Below are 17890 nucleotides of genomic sequence, written 5' to 3'. Positions count from 1 at the left end.
GTTGTCGGTAAAGTCAGTGGTCAGTAAAATCAGTGGTCGGTAAAGTCAGTGGTCAGTAAAGCCAATGGTCGGTAAAGTCAGTGGTCGGTAAAGTCAGTGGTCGGTAAAGTCAGTATTGGCAATGACAAAAAGGCACATGTCCCTGTTCAGGTGGATATGATAGGATCTTACTTCTTTATAAATTAGTAATTTTAATTGTTTGTGCATCTAACAGCCATACAAGACTTGTCAGAAACGTCTGGACCTCCTCACATTCCCTGAACTTATGCACGATTGTCTCCCTTTCTCAATCACAAAAAATACAACTAGGAGTGTTAGATCCTACTTTATACGATTAGAAGTTAGTTGTTAGAATAAAGTGGTTAACCTTGAACTGTAGGAGGTGGCGTTTAGAATTTTGTATTGTTCGGAAAGGAATACTGTAAGATTTTTTTCCGTTTCTCTTTGTTATAGACAAAGATATTCCCCTTTTTTGCTGACCAGTTATGTTGATATTCTTTCTCAAGAGTAACTGCAACCGTTTTTTTCTTTAGATTTAACTCAAGTTTGACAGGAATACTTGTGAAAGTCAATTATATACTTGGAGATGTAAAAGGTCTCAAGTATTTCTTAATACTTTGGATTACTCCATAATACTGTAAATAATTTGTTTTTGTACCAAACAAAGTACAGAATTCGTTAAAATTATATAAAGAGAAAGTTATATTGTCTTTTATCAAATAATTCACTATACTAACTCCTGCATAGTACCATTTTACATAAAACATTGGTTGGTTATTTACAAAAATATTTTTGTTAAACCATATAGGAGTTTAAGTATCCACTCCTCGTCATCATGAATATTTCTAACGAGATCTTCTTTAATTTTAACAATTTTTTTTAGCTATGTGAAGATGATCATTCCACATTTAGACAAAAGCTGAATGTCTACATACTTTTTTCAGAATTCCTGGCCATTTACCTTGTGAGCTAAAAATTCTCCTGAATAGACCATTCAAATCAGTATTGGTAATGACAGTGACGACGTCCCCATTCTGGTGGATATGGTCGGATGTTACATGATGTTGTTAAAGTCAGTGGTCAGTAAAGTCAATGGTCGGTAAAGTCAGTGGTCAGTAAAGTCAGTGGTCGGTAAAGTCAGTGGTCGGTAATGTCAGTGGTCAGTAAAGTCAGTGGTCGGTAAAGTCAGTGGTCGGTAAACTCAGTGGTCGGTAAAGTCAGTGATCGGTAAAGTCAGTGGTAGGTTAAGTCAGTTGTCGGTAAAGTCAGTGGTCGGTAAAGTCAGTGATCGGTAAAGTCAGTGGTAGGTTAAGTCAGTGGTCGGTAAAGTCAGTGGTCGGTAAAGTCAGTTGTCGGTAAAGTCAGTGGTCAGTAAAGTCAATGGTCGGTAAAGTCAGTGGTCAGTAAAGTCAGTGGTCGGTAAAGCCAGTGGTCGGTAAAGTCAGTGGTCGGTAAAGTCAGTGGTCGGTAAACTCAGTGGTCGGTAAAGTCAGTGATCGGTAAAGTCAGTGGTCGTTAAAGTCAGTGGTCGGTAAAGTCAGTGGTCGGTAAACTCAGTGGTCGGTAAAGTCAGTGATCGGTAAAGTCAGTGGCTGGTAAAGTCAGTGGTCGGTAATGTCAGTGGTAGGTTAAGTCAGTTGTCGGTAAAGTCAGTGGTCGGTAAAGTCAGTGATCGGTAAAGTCAGTGGTAGGTTAAGTCAGTGGTCGGTAAAGTCAGTGGTCGGTAAAGTCAGTGATCGGTAAAGTCAGTGATCGGTAAAGTCAGTGGTCGGTAAACTCAGTGGTCGGTAAAGTCAGTTGTCGGTAAACTCAGTGGTCGGTAAAGTCAGTGGTTGGTAAAGTCAGTGGTAGATAAAGTCAGTGGTCAGTAAAGGCAATGGTCGGTAAAGTCAGGTTTCACTGTATTTATATTGGCAGACTCCGTCACATCAGTGACAGACTCCGTCACATCAGTGACAATTGTCAATTTTACATAGATAAAGCATTAGTGCCATATCTTCCATAACATCAGAAATACATACAATCATTCTATACTTAAAGGTTACCTAAACATCGTACTCTCAATTTAGTATGACAATTTTCATAACTTACTAGCTGAAAACAGTTAAAACATCAAAAATCATTCAGGGTATCCCTCAAATATCACTTCCATATATAATTTTTAAAGTATATAAGCTAGCATACAAACCAAAATAGTTAACAGTTTTTAACTATTTCTCTCATCAACTTAAAGAAATATAACACATGTATATCTTAAATCTTTTTCCCTTACACACGGTTCTGTATATCGTTTTCACTCCTTTTTCTTCTCACTCTTTGGTAAAGGTCTAAGACGACCTATGACTATAAAAATGACCCCCATTATGTGGCCAATGAAGTAGACAGAACGCCAATATCCTAGGGTGTAGTCAAGTCGAAGTAAGAGGAAACCCATGCACATGTAATCAAACGCACGCATCTTTAAGAACCAGTTCACCCAATCAAACATTTTGCCTGCATCGCCCTCTTTTTTGAAGACGCGTACCATCCTGTCTTCTGCAGCAACAAAGATGGGCACGAGTCCAAAGCTGAGGTAATATCCGGGATGGACACCGTGCCAAAACGCACTTACACCCATCGTTATAGCAACTCTGGAAAGACAAGTTATACTTATGAAATACATTGAGTTACAAAATTCCAAAGAAAAAGAAAAGAAACAAGAGACCCAATGGGCCTGCATCATTCACCTGGTATTAACTTTTTTGATGATTCTGTCTTTCAATTAATCAAAAGAACTTTCTGTGCTTTAACAAATATGAACCCAGTGACCTTGAAAATGGTTCAAGGTTATGTCTTTTCACAAATTTCTTTTCAGCATCATTCCAAGATCCTATCAGCCAATTATCTTGATTCAAGGCATTTTAGTTAAACCGAAATTACCAGAGAGACAGATAGACAGAGGGACAGATGGACAACTTGATTACAAAATGGCACCACATCCACTGATGATGATTCACCTCATATTTTTAAGATTTTAGGGTATAACATTAAGTTAGAATTCTTCTGGTTAAGATTTTTATAAACAATGAGTAGATTTTTATTCAGTGTTAGAAAATGATGCTTGGGGTTAAAAATTCACATTCCTCACCAAAATACTGTGTATATTGATAAAATATCATAAAACTTGGACTTTATATACAAGCTCAAGGACTGACATAGAATCCTTACTTAATCTAGTACATGGTTCCAGGTTTGTGTTTTTTTGTAACTTTCTCTTTTACACATTGAATGGTGCTTGACTTTTTTTACTTTATGGTGGACACACACAGTTAGTCATTACTTACTTGAATGGTGCTAGACTTTTTGGAACTCTTTGGTGCACACAGGAAGCTAACCAGTACTGAACTGTCATGTTCCAACTTCTCAGTCCGTCCCGCACTCTTGGCGCCATGTCACAGCCATAGATATCCAAATTGTGTATTGTTTCAAAATCGTACTTTATATCTTTTACATCTTTAGATTTTCTGGAAATACAAATAACAAGAAATATCTTTAAAAAAGATAAACGGTATAGTTTTAATGCTGGTAGTTATAATGTAAAACTGCTGGTAAAATAAATCAACGAACTAATGCGTTTGAGCACGGATAACAAAATTATATCAGTTTGAATCATTTTGGTGATAATAAGACTGCATTGGAATCAGGAATATAATTCTATTAATGTGTCATTTGAAAAGATACATCCACTTATTCAGCTTGCATTCAATCTTAACTTTGTTTCGTTTTTAACTGCATATCTGCATTTTGCATCTACCACAACATTGACCAATCACATACTTCATCTTGACCAGAAACGCCACCTGTTGCGTCATATCTGGGGCCAAAAGAATATTATACGGCTATGCCGAAAAAGAAAGTCAGCAGGGTCCTACATAAATATACCCGATCTCCCGCATCAATAAAATAAATCTGTCCCTAGATATCCTGTACACAAGCTTTTAAGTATTGAAGAGGGGACCTTTGACTTTCAATCTTAACCGATGACTACCAAAATCTACTAAAGTGTAGAACTTGATTTTGCAATGCTATGGTGTGAATATGAACTAAATCTATCTCTAGCAATAGAGACCTTTGGAAAGCCACACCCTAAATCAACCCTCAGGGCACCCCTTATACCAAGTTTTTGATCATTTGGTCTGCAATGTACAAGATAAAATCTATTTTTAGCAATAGTGATTTTGATGAAATCTTTTTCATTTAGTAACAAATTTGTAGTAGTATATTTTAACCTCAGGCCAGTAAAATTTGAAGTTCATTGGTGAAGCTACACACCAAGTTTGGACTTGATTCAATTGTTCATTCTCAAGTTATCATCTGAACAGTTGTGAGGTACAAGCCAAAATCTATTCTTATTAATAGTGACCTTGACCTCTGACTTGGGTTAACAAATGCCCGAAATCTATAGAGTTTTTCCTTTTCCCCAGTGGAAGCCACACACAAAAAAAACAACTTTATTTGGCAATTCATTCTCAAGTTATCATCTGGACAAGGAACAGACAGACAGACAGACATCATTCCTGCATGACAACATATGCTTAGGTTCACAGTTTGTTTAAAATTTAGAACAAAACCTGGTGAAACACCCAATGCACGTATTTTTGTGAAATGATCATCATAAAGAAAAAAAAATGCATACGCTTCTTCTAATGCTGCCAGATCTGTGGGGCCTTTTCCACATCTAGCTTTACACTGCACTGGATATGCCCCAAGTGTGGACGCCATTGACATACATTCCGACACCAGCCAAGCAATGTACATCCGGGCACGGAATATTGTGAACATGGGTACCATGTAGAACAGTCGGAACAGAAAGGAATGTGTGAAAAACTCATCTGTTGTCACATACTGAAAATGAAATAGAAACATATTCTTATCGAAATTCAACTACATGTCACAGGAAAGGACTCAGTCAGTCAGAACAGAAAGGATTGCGTGGAAAACTTGTCTGTTGTCACATACTGAAACTGAAATAGAAACATATTCTTATCAAAATTCAACTACATGTCACAGGAAAGGACACAGTCAGTCGGAACAGAAAGGAATGTGTAAAAAACTAGTCTGTTGTCACATACTGACATCAAATTTAACTACATGCAGCGAAAAACAATTAAAGTCGTTCAAAATAATCTGATATTGATTTCTTGTTGCATAAACTGGTTACGACATTGGCAACTTGAAAGGTACTATAAAGGGAGATAACTTTAGATAACTGTCCATGGAACAAAAGATTTACACTGAACATGCTAAATAAATTTGACATTGGAATTTTCATAAGATACTCTATCTATTTTACATGTAAATTCAGGCATATAAAATGTAAACTGCTTTGCTTTTAAATTCTTACATGTAAGCTGAAAAAATATGAGAATCCAATAAATATGGCGATGAGGAGAGGAACTGCTTTCATTCTTGTCATAAAAGCATCCAGTGTAGGAATGTCTGCCGACCGGTCATTGTTGATCATGTCGAGGTATGTCCTGAACTTGTAATAAGGACCTGAAACATAAGATTATCATTCCACATATTTCCCTCGAAATGACAAAATCATCACATGTATTGACTAAAACATCAGCTGTCAAACTCAGATTTATCAATGGACATTTGAAAACTCAATTCAAATATTCAAATCAACTCAGAATGACCAGGTGCATGTCAAATTTTTTTTTAATGAATAACTTAATATTCCTGAAAAAATGTTGTTTACTTTTGAAAGGTTAGTACAGTCAAACCTGCTCTAACAACCTCCTGTACAAAATGACCCCTGTCTATAACGACCATTTTTAACGGTCCCAAGCATTTTTACTACATGTCGTGTATATAACACTATACATAACTACCTGCACAATGCGACCAGCAACCATCATTTCAGTTTCAAAATTGATGTATAACTGATGTTCTAGTGATTTATGATGGCTCTAAATCAGCTAGTTAGCACTAAAGTCTTCACTTGTCTATAAAGCAACCTGTCTATAGTGATAATTTGTTTCTGTCCCCCTTGAGCAGTTTTTATAGACAGGTTTGACTGTATTTGTACTTTAAATAATTACCTGGGCATATGTATACATTTGTATATACAAAAAAAGTGTATATATACCTACATGCCAGGGTATGCACTTGTATTTGTAATTATTTTTATATATTCTTAATGATTAATTCAAAATATACCTTAACCACTGATTAATCTGTACATATAAATATACATGCGAATTATGTGATTTACCTGTATAGATTAATATGGTGGTAAGACAGGGGGATCTCAACCCAAGGTGGGCGTGAGGGGTGGCATTGCAATTCTTAAATCGCCAAACACAAAGCCTGTTGAGTGTTTGGAGGATTAAGAATCTTTCCAATTGTTCAATAAATTAGTAATTTACCTGTAAATTGCCCAAGGAAACAAAAAGCATACAGGAAGATGTCGACAAATGAAGGCTCAACCTCCTGATATTTTTTCTTAAGCTGCATTTCTTCTGATGAACAATCTTCTCTCTTGGAGGAGGTGTGTGTGTCGTGGATTTCAAAACCAATTCCCACCATCTGTGATAATCAGTAATAATAAGATATAACAACCAAACTGGTGCTACCGTCCTAATCAAAGACCAGGAACAAGTCTACAAAATCCATGTTTGAAGGTAAATATCATTATACCATTATGACAAATAAAAATTCTTCAAGATGAATGATATAAATGTTACATGTTACAGTGTACAAAATAATGTGTATTTACCATAAATTTAACCAAGATCTAGACATTCAAATCACACTGCCCAATGAAGAAATTTCAGGGTGTTGTCTGGCCTAAAACGATATTTCCCCTTTCCAGGAAGGTTTCACCAGGGCAAGTATATAGATTTGAATGTTGTAAAGTATGTTTAAATAAAGACATAAATAGCATACCTTATGGGATTAACATTCATAATTAAATAACCTGCCTGATTTTAACCCCAGTCCTTCCCCGGAGACTTAGCTGATAGGTGGTCGGTTATAAATTGCATTTCATGTCTCTTAAGTATTAGATGATGTAAGTGAACCAGTCAAAACATATTTCTAAGCACAGGAACTTGGCATAAATACCCATTAGGAGAAACCATACCCTAGATTATCCTGGGGTGTGGGGAAATAAAGCCCATTTATTATACGACCAATCAATCCATCAAAAGACTTGCAGTCAAATTCGGCAGTTGTTGGTGAATGTGTACAGTATATGAGATATATCCTGGACAAAGTGATATGCAGATGTATTGACTGCGAGTGTAAACTTGTATGCCACTAACAAAGGTATGGAGCAGTAATAAAAACAAACACATGCGTCAATGATAATCACAATTATATCAAATAAACAGCTTCCTACCCTTAATGTAAGAAGCAGCTGTACAGCATTAGACAGTGCTGGTGCTTGTGGTAATCCTATGTAGTGACAGGTACGGAAAAACAGCAGGTACCCAAATCCCCAAAAGAATAAGTAAGTGTGGCATTTCCTACAAAGTGAAACCAAACAGACAGTTGATTGCATATAAAAAATTCAACAAAATAATACATACATGCAAATGTGATTTTCAAAGTAAAACCAACACTATTACCAATGATGATATTCTTCTGGTTTATCATAATTGACCAAAAAAATCAGATTTCTTCCAGAAGGCATTGATCCCTCAATGGTCTAGTTTGTGTAACTGATAGATCCACTTGTACTATCTCACTCTCCTGATAGTGGTTGGGGAAAGGAGAGCCAGTTAGTTCAATAATGCAGACATTTACATTGTAGCACTGAAAATGTGGTATATTGCCTCACTTGAAAAAAATGCACTGAACAATACAGTATTACTGGAGAAACAAAGAATGCTCTTCAAAAATATGCATCACTCAGTGAGAATATCCAAATCATTCAATAGGTATTGTAACACAAATGTGCATGAGTACAGAGTAAACTTTCATCCATTTTTTATGTCCTCTTTTGGAACTTTCCCATCATGTACGGTACATCTATCTAGTATTGATCACATGGAACCAACACTAATATTCACTCAAATTTAGTAGGCAAATGAACTAAACTTTCTTTAGTCATTTAACTGAATTCCAATAGATATGGGTGAGCTACAGATGTGAGCAAGCTAAACTAAGTATCTAGTCATGACTAGGGCAGTTTGTAGTGCACACATTACAAGCTTTAGATTTATTATTGCATTGCAATACAATGTGCACTTCAGTTCACAATGGTGTTATGAGATTTCTAATCTGAAGGAAGATTTTTATTGCACATGGTTTAATTCAAGTCCATTTAAATAGAAGAATGGTGCCAGGAAATATATATGGACATATATAAAATGTGATTACATGACGAGGTGATATCTGTTCATCTTATGTTTGGAAATAAACAGTGGTGACCTGTGCATCATGTTTCATAGCCCGAGTTTCCTCTGGCCCTGACACCAAGTCTGGTGTAGGCCAGGGCCCGTACGTAGTGACATCTGACCCTGACACCAAGTCTAGTGTATGGGCGACACTAGGGGCCTTACACCTGACTTGGTGTCAGGGCCAGAGATACTCCTATAACATAAGAGGCCGCTGGTCGGCTCTTTTTCTAACGGATATGATTTTGCCGACTGCGACGGCGCCTGTCAAAAGTATCTCGCCGTGTAAAACCTCTAACATTGTTGGAGTAGGCCAGAGGAAATTCCTGCTACCTCTTTCATAACTGTAATAAGTCTACCATAAAATACACACGTAAAGTAATAGAGAGATCTAGAAATACATGTCTTAAAGAATACCACGTGCACAAAATATGCCTTAGGATGTATAACTATTGTTACACACTTAATTTCCGGGAGCTTACCGCGGTCCGCTTAGCTTTATCAGGATGCAGCTGACTAGGGTGGTCACGATCGAGTGAAAAATGTGCCATCCACAAGTGATACAGACGATCAACACTCCCATGACGGTACATATTGCCTTCTTGGATAATGAATTGTTACATAGCTTGACGACATGAGCTATTGGCAGCGATGCAACAAGAATAATACAGTAAATCACGTCGTCTGACATTTCCGGCAGCTCCATGTTTCCTTCCCAATTATCGGCCTCCATAAAAGGAGAGTCACGTAAAGGTACATAACTCTCCTTACTTTCTCGAGGGGAAAAGTTAAGTTCAGTTGTTTTTTAAACACGTTCGTTCGTCAAAAATGGATTATGTGTTTTAGACATAATATGTCTTTGCTGAACAAGTGTTTTCAGCACCTTTGGTTCTACCAAAAATATCATAAGAAAGTTAGGTGCCCGAGATTGTAACACCCTCTAGATCTGTATTCAAGCGATAAATTAAGAAAAAGTTAGGTGTCCGAAATTGTAATAACCTCTGTATTCAAGCGATAAAACAAGAAAAAGTTACGTGTCCGAAATCGTAATACCCTCTGTATTCAATTGATAAAACAAAGTTAGCTGTACGAACATTGCAATACGCTCTGTATTCAATTGACCATGAAAACAGAGTACATGTAAGTTAGGTGTCCGAAATATTGTAACAACCTCTAAATTCAAACGATCAAACAAGAAAAAGTTAGGTGCCCGAAATTGTAATACATAAAGGGGGTTGAGATAATAAAATAGATAAAGAATAGATGATGTGGACTATATATGTGATATGTAAAATGTAAAAGGGTGTAGGATATGGGGCGCCGTTTTACTATTTATTCCCATTTGGTGATATCACCTATTCGAATAGGTGATATCATTTAATGAAACGAATATCGAATAGGTGATATCACTCATTCGAATAGGTGATATCACCAATTGGAATAGGTGATATCACTTAAAAATATTCTTAAGTGATATCACCTATTCGAATTGGTGATATCACCTATTCGTTTCATTAAGTGATATCACCTATTCGAATGAGTGATATCACCTATACGAATAGGTGATATCACTTAAGAAATTTTATAAGTGATATCACCTATTCGTTTCATTAAGTGATATCACTTATTCGAATGAGTGATATCACCTATTCGAATTGGTGATATCACCTATTCGAATGAGTGATATCACCTATTCGAATGAGTGATATCACCTATTCGAATGGGTGATATCACTTAAAGAAACGAATAGGTGATATCACTTATTGAAACGAATAGGTGATATCACTCATTCGAATTGGTGATATCACCTATTCGTTTCATTAAGTGATATCACCTATTCGAATGAGTGATATCACCTATTCGAATGGGTGATATCACTTAATGAAACGAATATGTGATATCACTTATCCGAATAGGTGATATCACTCATTCGAATAGGTGATATCACCTATTCGAATAGGTGATATCACTTTAAAAAGTTCTTAAGTGATATCACGTATTCGAATTGGTGATATCACCTATTCGTTTCATTAAGTGATATCACCTATTCGAATGAGTGATATCACCTATTCGAATAGGTGATATCACTTAAGAAATTTTATAAGTGATATCACCTATTCGAATTGGTGATATCACCTATTCGAATGAGTGATATCACCTATTCGAATTGGTGATATCACCTATTCGTTTCATTAAGTGATATCACTTATTCGAATGAGTGATATCACCTATTCGAATTGGTGATATCACTTATTAGTTTCATTAAGTGATATCACCTATTTGAATGAGTGATATCACCTATTCGAATGAGTGATATCACCTATTCGAATGGGTGATATCACTTAATGAAACGAATAGGTGATATCACTTATCCGAATAGGTGATATCACTCATTCGAATAGGTGATATCACCTATTCGTTTCATTAAGTGATATCACCTATTCGAATGAGTGATATCACCTATTCGAATGGGTGATATCACTTAATGAAACGAATAGGTGATATCACTTATTCGAATAGGTGATATCACTCATTCGAATAGGTGATATCACCTATTCGTTTCATTAAGTGATATCACCTATTCGAATGAGTGATATCACCTATTCGAATGGGTGATATCACTTAATGAAACGAATAGGTGATATCACTTATCCGAATAGGTGATATCACTCATTCGAATAGGTGATATCACCTATTCGTTTCATTAAGTGATATCACCTATTCGAATGAGTGATATCACCTATTCGATTGGGTGATATCACTTAATGAAACGAATAGGTAGTATCACTTATCCGAATAGGTGATATCACTCATTCGAATAGGTGATATCACTTTAAAAAGTTCTTAAGTGATATCACCTATTCGTTTCATTAAGTGATATCACCTATTTGAATGAGTGATATCACCTATTTGAATGAGTGATATCACCTATTCGTTTCAATAAGTGATATCACATATTCGAATGAGTGATATCACCTATTCGAATGGGTGATATCACTTAATGAAACGAATAGGTGATATCACTTATCCGAATAGGTGATATCACTCATTCGAATAGGTGATATCACCAATTCGAATAGGTGATATCACCAATTCGAATAGGTGATATCACTTATAAAATTTCTTAAGTGATATCACCTATTCGAATAGGTGATATCACCAAATGGGAATAAATAGTAAAACGGATAGGTAAAATGGCATTAGAGTAAATAGATTGATGTCTTTCATATAGCTAAATAGTGCCTTTCGATCCACAGAACTGAAAAGAGTCTTCATATATATATATATCTAGGACTAGAAAGTATCTATCACGAACGAAATGCTCCACTGTAAATGGAGTGTCACGTGCATTGCATGTTGACGGGTCTTACGTTTAGCAGTACTCTAAGTTATCTTAATCCCGACATGGCTTGGAAACTAAAATGAAGCCATTTTGCATTTTTAAGGTACGTGATATTCGAAAAAGCAATGTTTTCTAGAGGATGTTTCAGGATCTCGTAACTGTAAACTTTGAAGGACCGACAGAGAGTTAGAACAAATGATTGCCTTTTGAATGCGGTCCGATGGCACGTTCCTCGGCGGAAAACTTTTGACTATATCGTTGATTTTGACACCAAACAGGGTAACTGATAGGATTCCGCCCTGTGAGACTCCAATTTCCTGTTTGGACGTTTAAAAAAAAGTTGCGCAAAAACGTTTAAGTGTGTATCCGACAGGTAATTTGATTTAAAATTGGGGAGGTTTTTACGTACGCCGTGATCATGAAGATCTCTCATGATCTCATACTGCCAAGTAGTATTATAAGCCTTGTCAAGATCAAAACTGAGAACACGGCAACAAGTACAATGTAGCTGCGGTTACGTAGCTCTGGACGACGGACGGACAATTTCTCACAGAAAGCAGTGTAGGCAGGGTATGAACATTCTTAGCAAAAGCCTCTCAAATGAATGTCTCTAGTCTGATGAGACGACCTTTTGTCATCCTTCTGTTTTTGAAACCACTTTGAAGAGGCGATATTATGTCGTTAGCGTCAAGAAACCAAACTAGTCTAAGCATCCTGTTCCTGTTTTAAGATAGGTAGAACTGTGGAGCTCTTCCACGAAGCTGGAATCTTTCCGGAAACATAAACTTGTTGAGTATGTAAAGAAGGCACGATATTGACGAACCCAGTAAGTGTTTGAAAAACTGATGTGGAATGTTATCGTTCATCCCAGTCCTGTGATTTTCCAAGCGAATCTATAAGTTCAGATTGGGTAAATGGTTTGTTGAACTGTAGCAATTTCTTTTCTGTTTTTTTTTCTTTCTATACTGAGTGGAATTTTCGGGAGTGGATTTAAAATGGATGAGTCTCCCCGCCCTCCTTTTTCTTTTCTTTACGCCTGCAATTGCATCCGGAATTTCAGGGCTTCGACGAATTTTATATTTGTAAATAAAGTGTGAGGATGTTGAATTTTTAAATAGATAGGGGCATAATTGACAAAAAAGTTGTTTTATCTATATATTTCCTAATACGTCTTCCTCTCACGTCTGTGTTTGGAGAGCCCATGGAGATATTTCCAAAAATTATGAATGGTGTTTGGAGTTAATACTCGGGAGGAAGAGTCGTGATACTATTTTTCAAAACAATAAATATCATTTTGTTTCCATGGTAACCAAAGAAACCCTACGATGAGTCATACATATGTATATAAAATGTCCAGACTTCTCCTCGAAATCTGATTAATCAATTTCAATGAAACTACACAGAAATGTTAGAGACCATGTCTAAATGTGTATGCGTAGTTATTTTTCTTCAGAAGTTTTGGTTGCCATGGTAACCAGGCCACTTTTCAAAAACAATAGATGCTATTTGGTTGCCATGGTCACAAGTGATCAGTGGTGGTGGGTACTCCATATGTAATATATGACAGGGTGGTGTGTTAAATTAATTAATCCTGAAGACTAAGAAAGGAGATTGTGACTTCAGAGTTCAGGGAATCGAAAACCATTTGATAATTTTATACTTGCACACACCATTTTGTACTGTACTGAGGACTTTAAATTATAAGTTCTTCATAATTATGTTTTGAACAAAAGAAAACAGTTTTTTTTTTTTTTTTTTCACTTGTTGTATTGGCATGAAATTAAAATGCACTAAAATTTTTAAAATCATATTTATAACAGTATTCCAAAGCAAATATATTTGATTAGATACATCAACATTGTAACAAGAAATACTTACAGATAAAATTATGTCACCATTTCAAAGTGAAGTCAGTTTACTAGCAAACTTTCTTTAAAACATTGCGTGTGTAACAAAGAATGCATTAAGATGAACATCTTGCACTAAAGTTCAAATTTCTAGATTGTGCTTGAAAAGAGTTCAGCTGGCCATGCTAACAAGGTTGGTTTTTCTCTAGGTCCTCTGACTTTCTCATATTAAGACCCCTCTCATCTTTCTTCAGTGTCAAAAGACCGATACAATACCATATTTGTCCAAACAAGTGCACAGCTACTCAGGGAAATGTTGAACATCTTTTTAAGAATCTAATTTGCTTCTATAGAAAAAAAATGTTCACTAGAATACTGTTCTTTAGTTAAGACCACATCCATATCATCTATTGCCAGTAAATGGAAACCTTCTTATGGACTTCAATCAAGTACACCCATCCTCTTAACCAGAAATAAGTTGAGGTGTGCTGAAAGGAACAGGTGCCGTTATTGAAGAAAATATGTACAGACTTGCTTTTTAAAATGGTTTTAAACTAGGTGTATAATACAAAATGTACTGGAAATAGTCAAATGTACACGGCATCCAGAACTTAAAGTGTTAGATATGTTTCTCACCCAAACAGTTCCAAAGCATTTTTCACCCAAATAGTTCCACAGCAATCATTTCAAAATACATTTCAAAATACAAAGTAAAATGTTGATGCTGAAACATTATACAGGTGAGTGTAGTTACAAAACAATCAGAGACACACAGACAGCAGTACATCACAGCAAAGCTTGACTACTGCTAATTGATACTGTCATAAAATGTCTCAAAAAGCTATGTGTAACTGCACATTGAAGGCATTAATGTCAAGAAAAAATGTCAATAAAAATCTTCAGAGTACCATCCCACTTTTCCCTTTTCACTTGACTCCCCTTCTCATTTAAGAAATGGTTGCTCCCTTAAGTGAAAATATTTATTTTTTTTCAAAAATTCATTATACAATATTTTAATAGCAATTAATGAGGTTTAGAGTCATCAAACAAGTTGAGGCAACTTTTCCTTTGGGGTCTTTCTAAAAGTAATTTTCATTAATGATTGGATTGCATTTCCTGAATTTTAGGAGCAATTTCTCAAAGAGTGATGATGCATATGTTAGATCATTATCTCAAAATCAAGTTCAACAATAAATTATTGATATAAAGGTGAATGGTCCAAACAAAAAATAATCAAAAAGAATGATTATATCCAAGATTCAGTAAGCATTTTCAACTTTGTATTATAGGGACTTTAAGTTTTTGACTATCAGTGATTACAATTCAATAGCAATGATTTAAAGCACTAGTTATTCAAAATAACAGATTTTTTTTTCAAACCGGTAAAAAAAATTCTAGAAAAAGTATTATTTCACAACCATATTCTGGAAAAAAAGTTTTTGAAATATACATGTTTTCTCTGTTAACTAAGATGCAGAAAATACTTTTTTTTCAGATGTGATAGAAAATAGTTGTTTCAGCTATTTTACATTAGCGCTGCCTTGCTGGAATGAAAAGTGCTAGTTGTAACAAAGCCTATACAAACTACACTAGACTCACCAAATGATGCTGGTCCTTACACATAGTGTGGTTTTTTTTTTATGGTAATGCCCTGTATCAGCATGCCAGCGTTAACATGAGGAAATTCTGGTTACCGTATTCAACCTAGTAAGTGCACTATGCTTAATAAAATCATTTACAGAGTAAAATCTCTTTGCGAAGTTTGGGTGGAATTTTTTTTTTTTTTTACATACTTTAATAATACAATGGTGAAAAATGTTTCAATTAGCACGATGGGTAACATGACTTCCAGTATATCTTGGGTAATCTGAAGATGAATTCTAAGATACAGAAAGTAAAATTCTAGGGATCCCACATCAGACATTTTCTGTCATACCTAATTAGGCTGAAGTGGTTTGCAACTGGTGTGTCTCTTTTTTTCTCAATGTCACGAATTCTAAACGCCTCAATATCACGAATTCTAAATTGACATTTTTGCAAGTGTGTCTGATGACAGATCGATCATTGTGGTTATCAAATCTGAGCCTGATTCTCTCTCATCCACTCATATCGAGAGGGAGGGGAATACCACTAGACACACCGGCCACCTCTGGATTCTGTTGGGATTGATGTTCTCAGGTAATACTGGGGCATTTTACCTCTAGGTATGCTTACTAGGTTGAATATGGTATATCTGTTGGGATTTATGCTCTCAGGTAATACTGGGGGCATTTTACCTCTAGGTACGCTTACTAGGTCGAATACGGTATATCTGTTGGGATTTATGTCCCTAGGTAATACTGGGGGCATTTTACCTCTAGGTACGCTTACTGGTTGAATACGGTATATCTGTTGGGATTTATATCCCTAGGTCATACTGGGGGCATTTTACCTCTAGGTACGCTTACTAGGTTGAATATGATATATCACAAAGTAAATATTTAAAAAAGAAAAAAATGTATACCACAAATAAACGAAAATTCAACAATCTTAACAAAAATCCATTCATGGGTAGCTTTCAGCAACCATGTAGTCATATATCATATCAGTTCAACATTTATGGAGAAAATTAAAGCATTCAAAGAATTAAGCTATACATAAAACAGAATGACAGATCGGATGATTTCTTAACTGGTTATTTAAAATATCATAAAAACATTCATGTGTATAAGTGCCATATAAATTCTACATAAACCATTCGACGAACAATATTTAGTTACATACAATATCATAGACAATATGGTATTTACAAAACATATTAAATGTCAGAAATACATTGACAGGTATTTGAATATACAATTTCATAAATACACTGAGTAGCATTGATTTTATAAGCACTATTATGAATACATTAGCTGACATATATTTACTAAATACATATTACAAACATATACTGTGTAGTATGTGTAGACAAATATGTAATACATCAGATGTACTATGACAAATATGGAACACACAAGATGATTAATATCCTGGTTACAGAATCCGATAAACATACAATGTATATATGTACTATACAATATCATAAATATTATTAATTGTATAAATACAATTATCACAAATTACTGTTAGACAGATTTTCACATGTACCGACTACAATATACCACGAACATAATCACAAATATTCTAATGGATAATAAAATGTTTTAAATTACAACAGCTAGATAAATGGAAGGATATCAAACTTTGTCCAAATAAAATAAAATAAATTTGGCAAAGAAAAAGCACTTAAATGATATTTTGGCGACAAAATATTTATAAAAGATTTGGGTACAGTGATATAGCCATGTCTGCAGTATCTTGTTTGTGTTACAAGATATCTATTTTTAAATGCTTCCAAATGTTGACACATGTTCAGCTAAAAGCGGTGGTCGGACCTAAGAACACTCGTTGGTTGGACCATAGTCGTCTAAGTCATATACATTGTAAATGCCTGTTTTTCTACCTATGAGCATTATATATACCCAGAGTGAATTTTCTTCTTCTATTACCAGAAAATAGTCATTTTAACTCCCGATCGCTGCTTACCAGGTATATTCTGAAGGCAAGAGCCCCGTTCGATTTGCACTCTTCTCATTCTAGAATATATCTTCCGGTCACTCGATTTGAAGCTCTTCTGCTTCTGGAAGATCTTCTACTTCTTCCGTCTCGAAGCTGGAAGATTTCTCTTCCAAGATTGCGGCGACCATGTTTTAAGTGTGCGAGTGACGAGTTTCACTAAAGAAGGATATATGACACATACATGCATGTGTTTGTATCATAGTGTTTGAGAAAACTTAAAAACTTGTTTATTTTGGGTTATAGTCTCCCGGTTTACTCGATTTACATCTAACGGAATGAGATCTTCTTAGAAGGCTTCTCTTCTGAGAAGAGTTCAAATCGAGTGGGGCTAAGGCAAAAATAAAGGGAAATAACTCAGTTACAACTGATAAAAGGCAGCAGCTTTTCTTGTTAATAATCTTCAGTTTTATTTCCAAGGAGGCAAGAATCCTCTGTAATCACCGTAGCCTAATTTAAATGTGATCTCTCTATTTTGGTATCAGTTCTGAGGATCGTAATCTGTCGAGTTTGGGGTATCTCATTGGTTGAAAGGATGCACATGTACTAGTAGGTATCTGTGAAAATTCCAACTTTTTACTTTTTACTAAAGCACCAATGGCAAAGCAATATGTAAAGCAACATTTATGGCGAGCTGGAAACATGGTCACAAGCTCCATGGCAACTTTTTTTTTATTAAAGCCGGTAAAAGGACTGATACACAAATGAAATGGGGA

At 35.5% G+C, this 17890-nt stretch overlaps 1 protein-coding gene and 1 long non-coding RNA gene across 2 annotated transcripts; one reads left to right on the top strand and one right to left on the bottom strand.

Annotated features, from left to right (window-relative positions):
- Positions 1 to 1938: 1938 nt before the first annotated feature.
- LOC117337396 (lysophospholipid acyltransferase 7-like) lies at positions 1939 to 9106 on the bottom strand. The gene is made up of 7 exons (XM_033898373.1): positions 8870 to 9106; positions 7388 to 7514; positions 6414 to 6573; positions 5384 to 5535; positions 4676 to 4884; positions 3324 to 3503; positions 1939 to 2630 (listed from the first exon to the last, which is right to left on the bottom strand). The coding sequence occupies exons 1-7, from the start codon at positions 9091 to 9093 to the stop codon at positions 2294 to 2296; spliced, it is 1389 nt and encodes a 462-aa protein (XP_033754264.1). The 5' UTR covers positions 9094 to 9106; the 3' UTR covers positions 1939 to 2293.
- A 4369-nt stretch (positions 9107 to 13475) lies between these two features.
- Positions 13476 to 16065, top strand: LOC117337389. Its single transcript, XR_004534806.1, has 2 exons — positions 13476 to 15937; positions 16015 to 16065. It is a non-coding gene; the product is annotated as an uncharacterized LOC117337389 (long non-coding RNA).
- Positions 16066 to 17890: the final 1825 nt, after the last annotated feature.

This window comes from Pecten maximus, chromosome 1 (assembly GCF_902652985.1).
Source record: "Pecten maximus chromosome 1, xPecMax1.1, whole genome shotgun sequence".
Lineage (NCBI taxonomy): Eukaryota > Metazoa > Mollusca > Bivalvia > Pectinida > Pectinidae > Pecten > Pecten maximus.
Note: the sequence above shows the minus strand (reverse complement) of the source record. Positions and strands in the feature narration are given on the sequence as shown.